The 16575-nt window shown below is 44.7% G+C and overlaps 4 protein-coding genes across 4 annotated transcripts; 1 reads left to right on the top strand and 3 right to left on the bottom strand.

The window, feature by feature from the left end:
• Positions 1-2518: 2518 nt before the first annotated feature.
• Positions 2519-3316, bottom strand: LAJ45_11428 (uncharacterized protein; the record flags this gene model as incomplete). The annotated part of the gene is made up of 1 exon (XM_046120935.1): positions 2519-3316. The coding sequence occupies one exon, from the start codon at positions 3314-3316 to the stop codon at positions 2519-2521; it is 798 nt and encodes a 265-aa protein (XP_045965897.1).
• Positions 3317-5818: 2502 nt separating this feature from the next.
• Positions 5819-7124, bottom strand: LAJ45_11427 (uncharacterized protein; the record flags this gene model as incomplete). Its single annotated transcript, XM_046120934.1, has 3 exons — positions 5819-6826; positions 6895-6963; positions 7023-7124. The coding sequence occupies 3 exons, from the start codon at positions 7122-7124 to the stop codon at positions 5819-5821; spliced, it is 1179 nt and encodes a 392-aa protein (XP_045965896.1).
• A 2801-nt stretch (positions 7125-9925) lies between these two features.
• On the bottom strand, positions 9926-11847 carry LAJ45_11426 (uncharacterized protein; the record flags this gene model as incomplete). The annotated part of the gene is made up of 9 exons (XM_046120933.1): positions 9926-10462; positions 10513-10607; positions 10672-10689; positions 10746-11100; positions 11156-11262; positions 11322-11450; positions 11508-11594; positions 11647-11737; positions 11785-11847. The coding sequence occupies 9 exons, from the start codon at positions 11845-11847 to the stop codon at positions 9926-9928; spliced, it is 1482 nt and encodes a 493-aa protein (XP_045965895.1).
• A 903-nt stretch (positions 11848-12750) lies between these two features.
• Positions 12751-15549, top strand: LAJ45_11425 (uncharacterized protein; the record flags this gene model as incomplete). Its single annotated transcript, XM_046120932.1, has 7 exons — positions 12751-12861; positions 13021-13500; positions 13611-14102; positions 14184-14300; positions 14348-14449; positions 14498-14896; positions 14950-15549. The coding sequence occupies 7 exons, from the start codon at positions 12751-12753 to the stop codon at positions 15547-15549; spliced, it is 2301 nt and encodes a 766-aa protein (XP_045965894.1).
• Between the last annotated feature and the right edge of the window lie 1026 nt (positions 15550-16575).

Below are 16575 nucleotides of genomic sequence, written 5' to 3'. Positions count from 1 at the left end.
TTGATGCAGGGGGTGGTATTTTAATTCAAGGACTTTATATATGAAATTCACAGTGTCACTCGCAGCTGTTGCTGCGTTGAACTTGGTTATAACGAGTGACCTTTGGTGAATCTAGATTAAATTGAAATATGACATCAGATTACTATAGTGATGATGGTTACTTTGATAATTAAAATCTATTTTCAGAGTATAGATAGGAGTAAGTAATGTTCAGCTGTGGTTGTATGTATTTAGGGAGGAAGGTTTTCGGGGGGACGAGAGACGGTTTATGAATGGCAATGAATTTTAATTCTTTTGACGAAGGGCTATAGAAGAGGTGGGTTCGGTCACTAATGATACAGTATATCGAGTACCGGGGATTAAAAAGGAACAATAAGCTTTTGGAGTATGTATCTATGTAGAAAAGGCTTCGGATTACCGAGTGACAATGAGTGAGTTTAAATTTATTTTACACTTTGTACTGAGAGAGTAGATTTCAATTGGCTATAATCACCGAAATACACTCAAGGTGTGGGTATAAGTAAAAAATATCATACTGTAGATATGTTCACTTGATGGAATGGATTCGGGCGGTACGAGTGACAGTAGATGACTGTGGATTTATTTTAGATATGCACTCAGGAGAGAATGTGAATGTGGATTTGCTCACTAACATTAATGCTCTGGCAGGATATGGTATCCGAGAGTGGTTGGTTCTCGAGAGGTTTGGGTTCTCCACAGACAAGTTTTGGGACAGGGCGAGTGATAATCTATGTTGGAATATTTAAAAAAAAAAGGGATTACAAGACTTGTTCAAATGACCAGAGAATAAAGTATTCAAAGATATCACGCAGTGTAACATTTTTCGGAGTAGAGTATGAGAATTTAGTGAACAAAGCTTTGAGTTCTCGAGAAGTACGACTAAGTGATATTTATTGAAAGAATACAACAGTTTTCACAAAAAAGGTAGTAAAAGAATTCAATTTAACTTGTGAGTAACCAGTAGTGGTTGAGACAGACAGTGTAAGTGTTTGAAAAGTGTTATCAAAGTGTGAGAGAGTCCGTCGAATCTATTTGGTACTACTATAGAAGAATCAGCCGAACTTGTGAGTGACATTGGCTAGAACAAGTATAGTTTCTTATTCCATTTTGTCAGTTTCATTGGAGCGAAATCTCTCGTTAAGTGTATCAAGTTTAATATTCGTTGAAAACCTCGACTGAAAAGAAGAGTATACGCTGTTTGGTATAAAGCACAGTCAGAGTGAGAGTTCGTATACCAGGATAGAGGGTGAAGATCTAATGGTCTTCTTACAAAAGTGGTCCATCTTATGGTATCTCGAGTACCATGGAATCGTATTCAGTTCTAATGAGCTCTCGTCATTATTCTAATTCCCAGCTATTACTGCATTCATTGTCTTTTTGCTTTGGAATCATTCTCTTTCATCGCTTCCATCTGGCGGGCTTCATTTTGGTGTTTGATGTCGCCTACTCGGCTGCTGTTAGCTTACTGAATTGAAGGGAGAGAATTAGGATACTGACCAGTAAGCTGATGAGTATTATTTGTAGCTCCTGGATTTGTAGCTCCACCAACAGCTTCGATAGAACCTAGGAGGTGAACGTTAGTCCAAAGGACTGTGAAAATGAATTTGAAACTGACCAGTGCGTTCACGAGCAGCGTGAATGCTCTTTTGTAGGAATGACAAATTGCGAGCAGGTTCCGCTTTGAGATTCGAGTCAATCATGCTAGAAGTTTCCCTGAGATATCTATTTTCGATTTTCATGGCCCTGTGGAGTGTCAATTGCGAAACTAGGTGTTGGCCACCTCGCGACCGCGAGGTGTTGCAATTTTGGAAAATAGATGCATTGCGATTTAGTTACAATAATAAAAGAAAAAATGAAAAAAAGAAAATAGAAAATAAAAGAAAATACAAATGGAGATAAAGAAAAAAAAAGAAAATACAGAGAGAGATAAAGAAAAAAACAAAATTCTAACTCATAACAATAAACTCTTATACCCCTTTCAAAACTACCCTAAAATTACTCTCCACCGCCCGCAATCCCAATCTAAATCTATGAGTAAGTTAGTATTTCGCAAGCAACGGAAACAGAAATTATATTTACCTTTACGTTTTGTAACCTCCAGTTTTATCTTTCCCTAACCGCAACACTAACCCAAACCCTCAGACTTCCGCTACCAAGTATCTATATCAATATCAGTTTTTTCGTTTGAGATTGAGATATTTACCTTTACGTTTTGTAACCCCCAGTTTTATCTTTCCCTAACCGCAACACTAACCCAAACCCTCAGCCTTCTGCTACCAAGTATCTATATCAATATCAGTTTTTCGTTTGAGATTGAGATAGAGATGATTATTACCATTACCTACAACGTTCCTAGAAATCCCAAAATTACCGTACTACTACGCTTCAATTTGCCGAGCGTTTATGATCAGAATGCTAACATCAATGTTAACATCATTATTAAAAGTAGATTTGAATACCATACCCTCTTTACAACAGCACTCCGGGTATAACGATGTTATCGGTTTGTGGCTGCATTTTCCTCTCCTTGCAATACCATCAAGCCGGTCACGTCGGTAACTCTTGATAGTGCTACATACAGCTGCCCGTGAGTGAAGGAATCAGACCGCAAGTCAACTCCAACAACATCCAATGATTGACCTTGTGCTTTATTGACGGTCATTGCAAAACAAAGCCGAATAGGCAATTGCCTTCTTATTATGATGAAAGGGAGATCACCCTCAGCGGATGATAACTGGATGCGTGGAATAACCTTTGGCTGGCCATCAAACTCACCATCCAGAATTCTAGCTTCGATGCACCGTCTACCAAGCCTTGTCACAGTCATTCTCGTCCCATTACAGAGACCCTGTTTCGGATACAAATTACGGAGTAGAATTATTGGCGCCCCCACTTTTAGTTTGAGAATTGCCGGTGGAAGTCCAGATGGATTCAGATTCTGCAGGTATTCCGGAGGTAGTAGGTTCGAATTATCTTCTGAATTTTCGCTGTCGACTGTATCAGCTGAGTAGTAGGTATGAATTTCGCCTTCAATTTCTTGTAAAACCCTATCATTGAACTCAGCGACTGTATCGTTTCGCATCGCTAGAATCGCGCGCTTTGAAAACGCAGCGTAATTTACGGTTGCCGATTCGATTATCCGCCGTGGAAAGACATGCGAACAGAGATCCTCAACTGTTTTACAGCTTTGAATGAACGGCGGTAAAGAGATTCTACCGTACCATTGAGCATTATGCATCATTCCACCAAGCCAATCCGCAAACTCCTCATTAACAACACCTTCACGAACCCGCATGTTAATTTTGAGTCTCAAGATTTTGAAGTGCTGCCACAAATATGATCGTTGAAGGCAGGCCTGCACTATCTGAGCTCGATTACCACGCCGCACAACTGGTAAAATCTGTGCAAAGTCCCTCCGAGTACGATCGGAATATTTCCAAACAGAGAATCATCACCAACTCCACAAATGTCATTCAGGGTACGACTAACAGCCTCAAAGCAGTACTTATTCTGCATAGGTACCTCATCCCAGATTATCAGAGCAGTTTGTTCTATCAAACCGGCTAGGAGGCTGCCCCATTTTATGTCGCAGGTTGAGGTCTCATGTATCGCAATTGGAATTTTGAACCTTGAATGCGATGTCCTGCCTCCAGGGAGTAACTGTGCTGCAATACCGGAAGAAGCCACGCAGAGAACAATTTTACCTTGAGAACGGAGATGGTTACAGATAACATTATAGAGAAATGTTTTTCCAGTACTGCAGGCCCTTGTATGAAAAATAGGGCTGATGAACGTTCTTCAACACTGTGTGTAATAGTGTTGAAGCACTGGAGTTGATCAGTATTGAGCATTGGAATCCTCAACTGTAGGCTTGCGGCCTCCATTTCCATGTCATATCGCAGTTCAGATGCAACCATTTCGTTCCCACCCGTTCGATTCCAATCTACCATGTATGAGGGCAACCCAAAGTTTGAAAGTGATTTATTGGAGTCCGCAAGAATTTGTGATATCAGGTAAAGACCATAGTCCAGATAGGCATCAGGCAGTTCAGGAGGTACAATCAGTCCTGGGTTTCTCTCCAATGCATGGGGCAAGTCATCACAAATGTTTGTTTTAAATTTATCCCATAATGCCAAAGGGTCAGTCACGTTACCAAAGAGTAGGGCTGTAGCAAAGAGTGTACGGAGGGAATATCCACTTGAGAATAAGCTCGCTTCAGTAAAGCATTGCACCCACTCCTGATCATCCTCAAGCAAACCAAGAGCAATACATGCAGCTTTAAAAAGTAGGATGCGGTATGTTTTCTACAGTTCTAAGATGTTCAAAAGATTTTGCCCCGGGGATAACAGTCAGCAACAAACGCATGAAATATTTCTCCCCCATCATAGGGTTGCAATGCCACATACGTCCAATTGCGACCCCCTGTTTTCGAGGTGCCCACTTCCGCGATCTAGCGTCATAGGTAAAGTGTACAGGAAAATCTTGATAGAGATACTGTATACCAACCTCGTGCTCTGTATTATACTCAAAATACGCAATCAACGTTGTTCTCGAGTTTTCCATCCTCTGTATCAACTCTTCCCGGTTCGCATCGTTACCGTAGTACACCGGTTGCTCGCCTGGTAAGTGGACAGCCAAGTGAATAACTGACGGGTATTCCTCATGCATGCCATATTCAAACAAACGCCATACAGCCTCAGTAGGTCCTATATAACGTCCTTGGAGATATCGTTTGATTTCATCCGAGTCACTCCCAACCTGGAGTGTTGTTCGATCTGAGCCCTTATATATATACTTATGTATATACTTGATCGCATGGATTGAACCACAGACTTCTACGTTAATGTGTGCTTTATAACGCTTAGACAAATATGGATTGTATGGTACGACCCATCTATTATCCATTGTATACTGATTAGCAAACCCCGATCCCCTTACCATCACTGTCCATGTTCTGCCATCATTACGCCTTCTATACAGGGGATAACCATCCTCCTGTACAACTGTCTCGGGTTGATAGGCCTTTGGGTACCGTTTGGAACATGATTTTGGTCCACTGTTTTCCTTTGAAGCCATGCAAGGTGATCGTGTATTTGCCTCTCCACATGGACCGTGTACCATGCAGCTTTTGATTACCTCAGTAAGCTCCCCAGTAGGATCAGTCGCAGGGTCTGGCAACTCTGCACACACAATTTCATCCATCTTCTCCCTGTCAAAAAACGGTCATCCGGATGCAGAAAGATCAGTAGATGCATATGTGGCAGTCCTCTTTTCTGATACTCTATAGTCCAAACTGAGCCAAGATACCGTCCAAAGATGTGTTTTCGCTTTATTTCTTGGAGAAGTTGTTGTTGTTTGAGATGAAATACCCTTGCAACCAAATCTGGCCTATCAACAGCAGTTTGCCCCGGTAGTAGCTCCGCAGTAATCTCTTCCCACTTTGGGTTTGCCGTAAAGGTAACGAACAGTGAGGGACGCCCCAAATGTCGAACGATGGCCATGGAATCTTGAAACAACTGGAGCATATACCGGTCTCCACCTGTGTAACTTCGTGGTAAAATGATGCGCTTCCCAGTTTGCTCCGGGTTAAAATCTTCTTGCCGCATGGAATCTGCCAGTCCATTATACAGGTCAGCTCGGATGTTTGCCTGATTCAATCGAAGCCAATTCAACTTATTCTGATCACAGACAGCCCAAGCATCAACTAAATACTGCTGAAAAAGTCGTTGCGAGAGGAACAAAGTCATGGGCTCAGTGGTCCTCGTATGTATTCGGTATCTATACACAGAATTGTCAATCAAAAAGTCAGATACGTCAAAAGGTTATTCAGAACAAAGGGTATTGAAACATACCGGTAAAACTCTCGCTGTTGTAACCTCAAATTCTTCCGTCTGTTCAACTCATCCCGCAATCGCAAGCCCCAATGCCAACCGTTTTCTCCGTTAGGAAAAAGTAGAACATAATGCAATGGCATATATGCGTCATGGTTGGGATCAATCACACTAAACTGCCTATTGACATCTGGATTTTTATGAGCTAGGACAATATCCCTGAATCCTGAATCACCGTATTCATCTGGTATTATTGCGGCGACTTCGTTGCTGGTAGGCAGATTTTCCCGACGCTTGTCCGCCCCATGCTCCATCACCAACCTTAGCTGAGGATTGAGCAACATGCGTACATTTCCATCCCCTTGTGATGCAGCGTCTAACCGTTCCTTTGCCGTTTTGTATAATGAAATGAATGGATTTACAATGTTCAGTTCATTTGTCAAGCGTTCCAGGATAGCGAGGTCCAGATTGGGATGTTCTTGTTGCCTCAAATAGGCTGCGTAGACTGGGTCGTAGAAATATAACTGAGCAAATTTGGGTGTATCTTGTGCCGCTGCAGTTAATGGTCCTTGAAGATGGTAAAGCTCGCCGTGAATTTGAAAGCATCGAACACCCGCAACTTGTGCGCCGACGCGTTCATCTGAGTTGTACTTAACAGAAGTAAAGGTTAAAGCGGAGTTGTACTCCCTGATCCTGGCACGGAACTGTTTGGGTACAGAATCAGTAGATTCAAGTAGGTATTGTAAGTACTCGGGTGCTTGTCCCAATGCCGGCAACTGAATGTCGCCTTTCTTGCAACAACTTTCAAAACGTGGTAATGCAATTGAACTTCCATGCACGCGTTCGCATATCCAATGTAACGATTGACAGGAAGAACAAATCACTTTCATTCTACCCAACTCCAATTGCCTCCAACGTGCCCGAGCAGATTGGAATGCTAATGGTACTACAGGTGCGATTGAGGGGAGAAATGGCTGTCACAGTATCTATTAGAATAACGGCCCAAGTATTAGTGGATATTAAAAGAAATGTTCCAACTCACTTCTTCATTATTCGCAATTCGTTGCCGTCTGGCTTCCGCTCGACGACGTGTATGTTCACACGCGCGAGACTAATTATTCGATTTGAATCAGTAGAGCTCAATTAATCGTAGTAAAATTCAAAACTCACCAAGCATGTCCGACATGATTTACGGGGCCGGCCATGCCTATCAAGATCGTAATCCGCGATTTCCTTATCACGTTTACATTGTATACATTTTATAGTTGACATTTTGTTGAGAGAGCTGGGTGAGAACACTATGGAACAGTATGTAATAGAATTTATTTTGCTAGATTGTGTTCAGTAGATTTTATTCAGTAGATTTTATTCAGTAGATTTTATTCAGTAGATTTTATTCAGTAGAGTTTGGTCTCAGAGAGTTGTTTGTGTTGTCACCCAGCTCTCATAGACCAACCGGTGCAAAATAGGAGGGCTCCGGCGACTTGACGCACCGGGGGTTATTTTCAGGGTCGAAAACGTGTATTTTTTAGTGCATTTCCGCAACTCCGCAACGGGCGCGACACTTCAAATTCAGCAGCGCTGGCAGCAGCAGCAGCAGCAGGCAAGCAGCAGGCAGGGTAACCGCACCAAAGCAGGCAGGGTAACCGCACCAAAGCAGGCAGGGTAACCGCACAAAGCAGGCAGGGTAACCGCACCAAAGCAGGCAGGGTAACCGCACCAAAGCAGGCAGGGTAACCGCACCAAAGCAGGCAGGGTAACCGCACCAAAGCAGGCAGGGTAACCGCACCAAAGCAGGCAGGGTAACCGCACCAAAGCAGGCAGGGTAACCGCACCAAAGCAGGCAGGGTAACCGCACCAAAGCAGGCGGGTAACCGCACCAAAGCAGGCGGGGTAACCGCACCAAAGCAGGCGGGGTAACCGCACCAAAGCAGGCGGGGTAACCGCACCAAAGCAGGCGGGGTAACCGCACCAAAGCAGGCGGGTAACCGCACCAAAGCAGGCGGGTAACCGCACCAAAGCAGGCAGGGTAACCGCACCAAAGCAGGCAGGGTAACCGCACCAAAGCAGGCAGGGTAACCGCACCAAAGCAGGCAGGGTAACCGCACCAAAGCAGGCAGGGTAACCGCTCTGAATTTGATGTGTCGTGCTTACTAAACACCCATGTCGGTGTCGACCAATCAGACCGCAACGAATTAAGAAAAAGTGTATTCTAGTACATAGTAGACTACATGTTAGGGATGGGGACTTTAGCTAAGCTTTTATACCGTAAGAATTTCCTCGGGCTTTACTTCTCGGCGGAGAACTACGGCTAATGCGCACGTCTGCGATTTTTTTGGTTCCAGCGCTCCCCCCCCAGAGGAAAAATATGTCTACGATTGCACAGTTTTTCAAGACTCAAGAGTATGGGCGCTTCCGGCGCTTGTACGACCTGTACTGTGCCTCGCCAACATCTTCGCATGCAGCTTGGAAAGGCGTCTGCAGCAAACTGCAGCAATGAAAATGTTACTACGCCGAGTCCGTATCTTTACACCTCCCCCCACTCAAACACTGCCCATACATGACATCACAAACGGGGCTGTCAAAAATCGAGGATGCAGAATAGCTTATATCTATCTCGTAGAACGAGTGAGGAAGTTGGCAGAATCTCGGAATCATGATATATCACTCGGTTATAAGATTCTTACTCTATGGAATTGCGGGCTGTGAATTTAGGGCGGGGTGATATGAGTTTGGTACCTAGGATTCTCAGCTTTCAAGATTCTAAGACCGAACACGTGAGGAGTAGCTGATTTTACATTCTTGATCTAGTGGAGGCGTGGTGTCTGACCCGCTTGTAAGAAAAGCTTGGAGTTGGACTCAACTCTTTCAACCAACACTTTTTAGTCTCGTGCCAGACTACTAGTAGGCTCAGTGTTAATGTGCGGGTGCTACGCGTATGTAGGAGGGTCTGTACCCTAACTCCCTACTTAGTAGTTAACGCTAAAACGCCTGATAGGATTATTTACAGGCGGTTTCGCTGGCGTCTGGGTTTATCAAGACTAAACATCTCCACTAAATTAAGAATGTAAAATCAGCTAATGCTCATGTGTTCGGTCATAGAATGTTGAAAGCTGGGCATCCCGTCCGTTCTGCCATACATAAACAACATATCGCCTAGTTAGTACTGCAGTGGGTGACCATGTGGGAATCCTGGGTACCGAACTCACCTTTTTGCATCCTTTTTTTTTGGAAGAAGACAACTCTGGCCTGATACTTCTCTGTATTTTCGAAGCGGGACTCACCACCAAGTAAACAGGCAAGTACGTACAGTAAATCCCCCTTCATTTATAGCTGTACTTCTGTTGTAAGCCTGTGTTGAAACAAGTACGATATATTTTCCCATACAAGATTGATTGCAACACCAGCGCCTGGCTCTTTTTCCGAGCTTCCGGTGCTACAATTTTAGAAAGTTTCGCTGCCCAGCTAGAATACCCCCTAGGAATTTTTTCCTGGTGCTCTCCCGTGCAATGAGTCTTAAGTTACTAAACTGAGAAATCACACTCAGTATCAAGTAATCAGAAGGTGAATTGAAGCAGTTGAGCGAGGCCATACGTTTTTATTGTTTCCATAAACCGTTGGAGTTGGCCGTTAGAAACGTTGGGTCAAGGGTTTCGCAACAGGAACAGGAAATAAAGAGGAGGAAACTACATGTAGCTTAAGAAACAAAGGGTAAAAATCTGAACGAATCCAACCTTAATGTCACCATAGAATCGGAAGTAACTCAATTTGTCGCGCTGGTTTACCGAGTGATAATACATGAACGAGTGATGGAATGTGAGGCAATTGAAATCATCTAAATGATAGGGACTGAAAAACTTTAATCCGTTGAGGATGGGCATAGATTTGATTGCGTGTATTACATGCAGTATCTTTGTGCCTGTGATACATGTAATAAACCCTCATATCTTGGCATGACTGAAATGGACACGAGGCTGTCATTTTGTACGAGATAAACGTGTATTCATCAATTTATCACACACGCCAAAGACCACATCACTCTGTAGCACAAAATCCCCCTATTTACCCCATCATCAAGTTCCCCTCCTCGCAATACCAACCTCTTCTTCCTCTGCTACTGCTAGCTTCGCCGCAGCTATATCACTCTCAACTACAATCTCCTCCCCAAACAGAGCCCCAACTTCTTCCAAGCTCCTTCCCTTCGTCTCCGGGAACCAGCTCCATACTGTCACTGCCCCAAGCACATTCGTGACTATAAATACACTATAGTATCTCCACCCAATGTTTGCGAATGCAATAGGTGAGACTTGGTTGAACAGGATATTAATTAACACATTGCACATGATGGACAGGCTGCTACCCTGGGCACGGATAGCCTGGTTGAGGATCTCGGGGACATAGATGATGTGGATGCTGTTGAAGCCCATTGAATAAATGATGGAGAAGAGGAATATAAAGGCAATGGCCCAACCCTGACCCACACGGTTGGTGCCGGTGGCAAAGGCGGCGGTGAGTGACATTATGAGCGACATGTCGATGGCCATTAGGAGACCGGTGATATATAGAGACTTTTTGCGACCCCAGGTGTCGACGTAAAGAAGGCAAATGATCTATCTATGATGTTAGCAGAGGTTGGAGAGGGGTGGGAGGGGGATACTACGTTGGCGAGCGGCCCAACCATTCCGTAGCAGCCGGCAAGTAGATTGACCGTGTGTCCGGTTATCCCAACGGATTTATAGAGGTCAGTCTGGTAGTCTTTCCTCTCTCTACTATCAGTTCAAGTCCCATTTCTAGATATCGATTGGCATAAATAACTCACAATTAATCACGTTAATTCCTATCACCTGAAGTCAGCCACAGCACCCGCACCCTCTCAAAAGAGTTTTATCTTACCACTTAGCTGTGTAAAAACCTGGACGGTAATAGCTAGCGCTAATCGCTTCCGATAGCTCTTCTTCGTCACAAGCTCCCTCACACTCCTAACATTCACCGCATTATCATACCTGATCTGCTCCCTCATCCTGTCAAACTCCATACGCAGCTCAACATCATTTCGTCCACTGCCGGAATGAAGACGTTTTATTATCTCGAACGCCTCCTCGTCACGTTCGCGTTCAAGGAGCCAGCGGGGCGAGAAAGGAAGCCAATAGCTACCGAGCAGGAGAATTATCGCTGGGACACATTGGAACGCGAGGGGGAAGCGCCATTTGAAAGAGCCGCTGGCGTAGCCCGAGCCAAATCCAATCCACTGCGTGGTATTGTCAGTACTTAAGATTTATAGAGCCCGGGAAGAATGATCGTACGTTTGCGGCCGCGAACCCAAAGCCTACAAACTGTGCATGGAGGCCAGTCACCATGCCTCTTTTTGACGGTGGCGCAATCTCACTGTTGTAAATGGGAATTGTCAAGTCTGGGGGGGGCTTGTTAAATTCTGTCTCTCACGAAGTGGAAATAGTTGTGTATACGTACTCATTATTCCAACCGCGAATCCACCAAGAATCCGGCCTACTATTAACATTGACACATCCACTGCCGCCGCCTGTACAATTCCAGAGATCAGGGCCACAAGAGCGGCAAACTGTATAGTCCTCTTACGACCTATAATTAAATTAGCGGGCGAGCCCTGGACAGGTTCTGAGATGGTCTTGCACGTACCATATTTATCGGCTGACCATCCAGCTAATAACACGCCGAAGAAGGAGCCAGCACCGAAGGTAGATACAACAGCGCCTTTGATAGATGCTATACACCACTGTGTAAGGAATCGGGTGTGTAAGCAGGCAGGGATACGTACGGTCAAACGGCGCAAAGTATTCTAGGAAGGTGTCCTGTGCGATTGTAGTGGAAATAATACCAGAGTCGATACCGTATAGGAGAGACCCAACCTGAACGATATTAGAGGCATAAAATTACAGTATATATAAACACTTACAGCGGCGAATGTAGAGACACCCCAGGTGTAGAGGTTGATTGAGTTGTTGCTGTGATCCGTCATGCCGATAATTCTATGATTCAAGCTGGCTAGACCGAGGAGTATTAAGTATGCCGGGGCGCCAATTCAGTATCTAATTGATTACACCGCTAGAAAATGAGTATGGGACTTGTGGATGGATCTTATGAACGGATCTTATGATCTCTACTTCATAAGAAACTCAAAGGTACCGACTCTCCCCGAATAATAGACAGGTGCTCCTAGTAATTATACATCAGAGTGACTAGTCTATATATGTCTAATCATCTAGCACTATGGGGAGATAAAAGCTGTGGGGTAATAATCCGGGGGAATACTAACGGGGATAACCATGTTCTTAGAGCGGGATCTTCATACGCTGCGTCCGTGCTGTACTCAATATGCAATTATCAGCTCGTTACCGGGCATGATAACAGCTCAACCATGCCTACTGCGGGGTATGCCTATTAATCATGGCCTTGGCAAAATCTCAACTACTAAACCTGGGACTCGGTTCGTCGGGGAATATATAGCGAGAGCCGTGAGTTCTCATTTACCCTTTTAACCTATTTGGATAATTCTGTATGATGATGGAATGTATCATGACTTGATTCGATTGAGCAGACACAGGGCGTTGATTGCCATTCGTAAACCCCGCGATTGAGCTCCTAATTCCTTTTGCAGAAAGATACGCTAGCATGTAGGGTATTCCCGCTTCCCCGAAGCTTATCGCATTTGCTTTTTCAACTGTCAATCAAGCCATCGAGAAGAACCCCTCACGATGAGCATCCGATCATATAATCATCGTTGAAACCGCTTGCCAAAAGGAAACAAATGTTCAAACAGTTTCAGCCACTTTAACGGGATATATAACTGGCTACTGCACTCAACCTTCAATTCGACCAGCGAACCCCAAAACCTCCACCAGCTCTTGTATTTTCTCCCATCATGGTCAAATTCTCCAAGGGGATGTGGCATGCCACACCTGACACTATAATCCGCTGGGCTACTGAATCTGTCAAGGCAGAAGCACTCCCTGAGTCGATTCGCACTGTAGCGGTATGTCTCGGCCTTACAAGTTGGAATTTGTATGATGGATCCACCAGTTTAGGAATTCCTCTTTTGTTTTCACTCTAAGGGGGATCGCCTGACTGGATGATCTATCAATAATGTTTTCCAATAGAGATGAGGTACATTGCGCTAATAGACCGATATTAGTCTTCACGAGCAATAAACCACCGCGGCGACACTCTTAATAACCCAACCTTGACCATTACAGCCTCCTCACCTTCCGACGATATCCTCTTACTCTCCTCCTACCATTGGAAAGCCCAGCGCAGCACCGCAATTGGACCTCGTTTCGAACTCTACCCCGATGGCCTTCCGGAGCGTGTTAATCCCGTTACTACCGCCAAAACGGACGATTTACTAACATTAACTACGGGAGAGCTTACGACAAGTATCAATATCCGTCCTAAATCCTTCAATGTCGACTTCAAGGCAGGAAATAAGCTATTGACAAAGCTTGGTTGGCGCAGCGTTGGGTACGTCCAGAAAGGAACGGATGCTCATCCCAATACCGAACTTGTGGATCCAGATAAGGGGGAGAGGTGGTTCACGTATCAGTTGCAGCTTGGTGTCGGAGAGAAGATATATGGGCTAGGGGAGAGATTTGGACCATTTATCAAGAATGGACAGGTATGTTCAAGTGTTCCATGGATATATATGCTCAGTTGCAATAATTTATAAGAACAATTGATCGAGAGATTAGCAAAGTATCTATATACTAATATATTCATGCCCCCCAGACTGTGGAGTTGTGGCACGAAGATGGTGGCACCTCGTCAGAGCTTGCCTACAAAAACATCCCATTCTACCTCTCCTCCGCCGGTTACGGAATTTTTATTCCTACCTCCGCCTTCGTCTCCTATGAGGTACAATCCGAGCGCACCACTCGCGTCAACATCAGTGTCCCCGGGGAAGCCCTCTCAATGTATCTCATCTACGGCCCAACACCTAAAGATATCCTGTCAAAATATACACTCCTCACCGGGCGTCCTGCCTTGGTGCCTGCATGGACCTTTGGACTATGGTTGAGTACGAGCTTTACGACTAACTATGATGAAGCCACCGTCGATAGTTTTTTGGCGGGTATGAAAAAGAGAGAGATCCCCGTAGGAGTGTTCCATTATGATTGCTTCTGGATGAGAGGGTTCCACTGGTGCGACTTCGAGTTTGATCCGTTGTATTTTCCGGATGCAAAGAAACAATTGAAGAGTTTGAAAGATAGGGGGATAAAGGTACTTCCACTTCCCTTACTCCCTAGAGAAAGCTTTTTAAAAGCAGTATGACCCCGAGTATAGTATTGACCTGAATTGCAGATTTGCGTATGGATAAACTCTTATATCGCACAAGAAAGTAAAATCTTTGATGAAGGAGTTGAGGGAGGCTACTTTGTAAAGAGACCTGATGGAGGCGTCTGGCAATACGATGCCTGGGTAAATATTCCCCATCCACTCTTATGATTATTACTAATGCTCAGTAGCAAGCGGGAATGGCATTCGTAGATTTCACCAACCCAGCTGCCTGTAAATGGTACCAAAGCAAGCTCGCCGATCTGGTTGACCTTGGTGTTGACGTCTTCAAAGTCAGTCCCTTACTTATTTTCATGACAAAACAATCATTGACATTCTAGACCGACTTTGGCGAGCGCATCCCCACCGGAAACGTCGTCTACCATGATGGCTCAGACCCAGAACTCATGCACAATTACTACACACAGCTCTATAACAAAACAACATTCGAGATCCTGGAGAAAAAGCTCGGCCCTAATAACGCGGCACTATTTGCGCGTTCTGCAACAGCAGGAGGCCAGCGTTTCCCTGTCCACTGGGGAGGTGACCCGATGAGTACGTATGAAGCAATGGCAGAGACGCTAAGAGGGGGTTTGAGTCTTGGTTTGTGTGGGTTTGGATATTGGGCTCACGATATTGGTGGGTTCGAGGGGAAGCCGGACCCGGGCCTGTTTAAACGCTGGATAGCGTTCGGGTGTATGAGCAGTCATAGTAGACTTCATGGGAGTGGGAGTTTCAGGGTAGGTTTAAAACGGGTACGATTATAGTAAGGATGACTGACAGAAATATATAGGCACCATGGCTACTTGATGAGTCTGGTCAGGCTGACAGGGTGCTCAGGCACTGGGTCAACTTCAAACTCAGTATCATGCCGTACCTCTACGAAGCAGCAATCAAGGCCCACACCCACGGTCACCCCATGATGCGGCCCATGTTCGCCGAGTTTCCCGAGGATCCAATCACTTGGCACCTCGACACGCAGTATATGCTCGGTGATAACGTCCTTGTTGCACCTGTTTTCAATGACGAAGGGGACGTAGAGTTCTACGTACCAAAAGGGAAGTGGTACGGGCTACTAGACCACAAGATTCGGGAGGGGCCCGGGTATTTCAAAGAGAAACATGATTTCTTCTCGATGCCAGTGCTGCTCAGACCCGGATCGGCGGTATTGATGGGAAATCGGGTGGATATCGCGGAGTATGACTGGGAGGATGGCGCTAGTTTAATGGTGAATCCACTGCCGGGGAAGACGATCAAGGTCAATATTCCGGACTGGAAGAAACAGGGAGAGATTAAGTCGACGGTGGAGGTGGACTATCAGGATGGTCAGGTTAGTCTGAAAGGCGCAAAGACTGGGATTCTAATTGTGGATGTCCTGAAAAGATCTCAGTGATGAAATTACCCTTTACTGGAAATGTTCATAGTTGCTTTCTGGCCGAGTGATGGGCTGTGAATATATCTTTTGGATTTACGTCTATCAAAATTAAAGTGTCATTTCAATATTGGAACCGTTTGACCTAGAGTATAACGAGTTGTAAACTCAAGATAGTGCATCCTAAAGTGTTCCGATGATCTTATTACTCTAATATACATTGCTTATCGTATAGATAGTCACGATAGGCGTATCTTCTGGAACGCTCCAACGCACCAACTACAGGCATATTAGTAACTACCAAAATCAGAAAATCTTTTACCGCATAATAGGTAGTCTTCCCATACAACTACTATTTCAATCGAACATAGCTGCTCGACCGTTCGGAAAAAGGAGTCTCTGGACCCTGGTTGTTCATTCGAAGCTCGTCTTCCTCCATTCCTAGCTCGTCCAACTATATTAGGTTCTATACTCAGCTGGTGAATATATGGTGCTCTAAGAGAGAAATCTACAGTCTAATTTAGGAATATCAGGTCTTACGACGGACACGACGGACACGACGAGTGTGACGGACACAACGGGATGTCTACTAGATATCATTTGAGCAAATATTTAGAGGAGGAACAGGTAATATTTGAAAATGTTTTTGAAGAGGCCTTGGGTCGTCTTGACTCGCTTTTATAAAGCTTTCATCGAGACGGGCAAGACAGAACTGGGCCTTAGTCTCGTCTCACAGTCTTGTATCTTAGTATCGTAGAGAATAATAATTTGAGTATGTACATAAGTAAGTATTACTGACACTATATCACCGGTATAACTACGAAGATATCATCCTGTATTCAACTGTAAATCTCCGGGGTGAATGTCCACCCCAATGATGATAATTTCAGCTAATAACTCAAAATATATTGCATTATCCGCTTCCTCCAATGTGTTCAGTCATAGAATGTTGAAAATTGGGCATCCCGTCTACTCTACCATACTACACAAGCAACATATCGTCCAGTTAGTACTGCAGTGGGTGACCATGTGGGAATCCTGGATACT

This window comes from Morchella importuna (assembly GCF_003444635.1).
Source record: "Morchella importuna strain M04M26 chromosome Unknown Morimp01GS067, whole genome shotgun sequence".
NCBI lineage: Eukaryota > Fungi > Ascomycota > Pezizomycetes > Pezizales > Morchellaceae > Morchella > Morchella importuna.
Note: the sequence above shows the minus strand (reverse complement) of the source record. Positions and strands in the feature narration are given on the sequence as shown.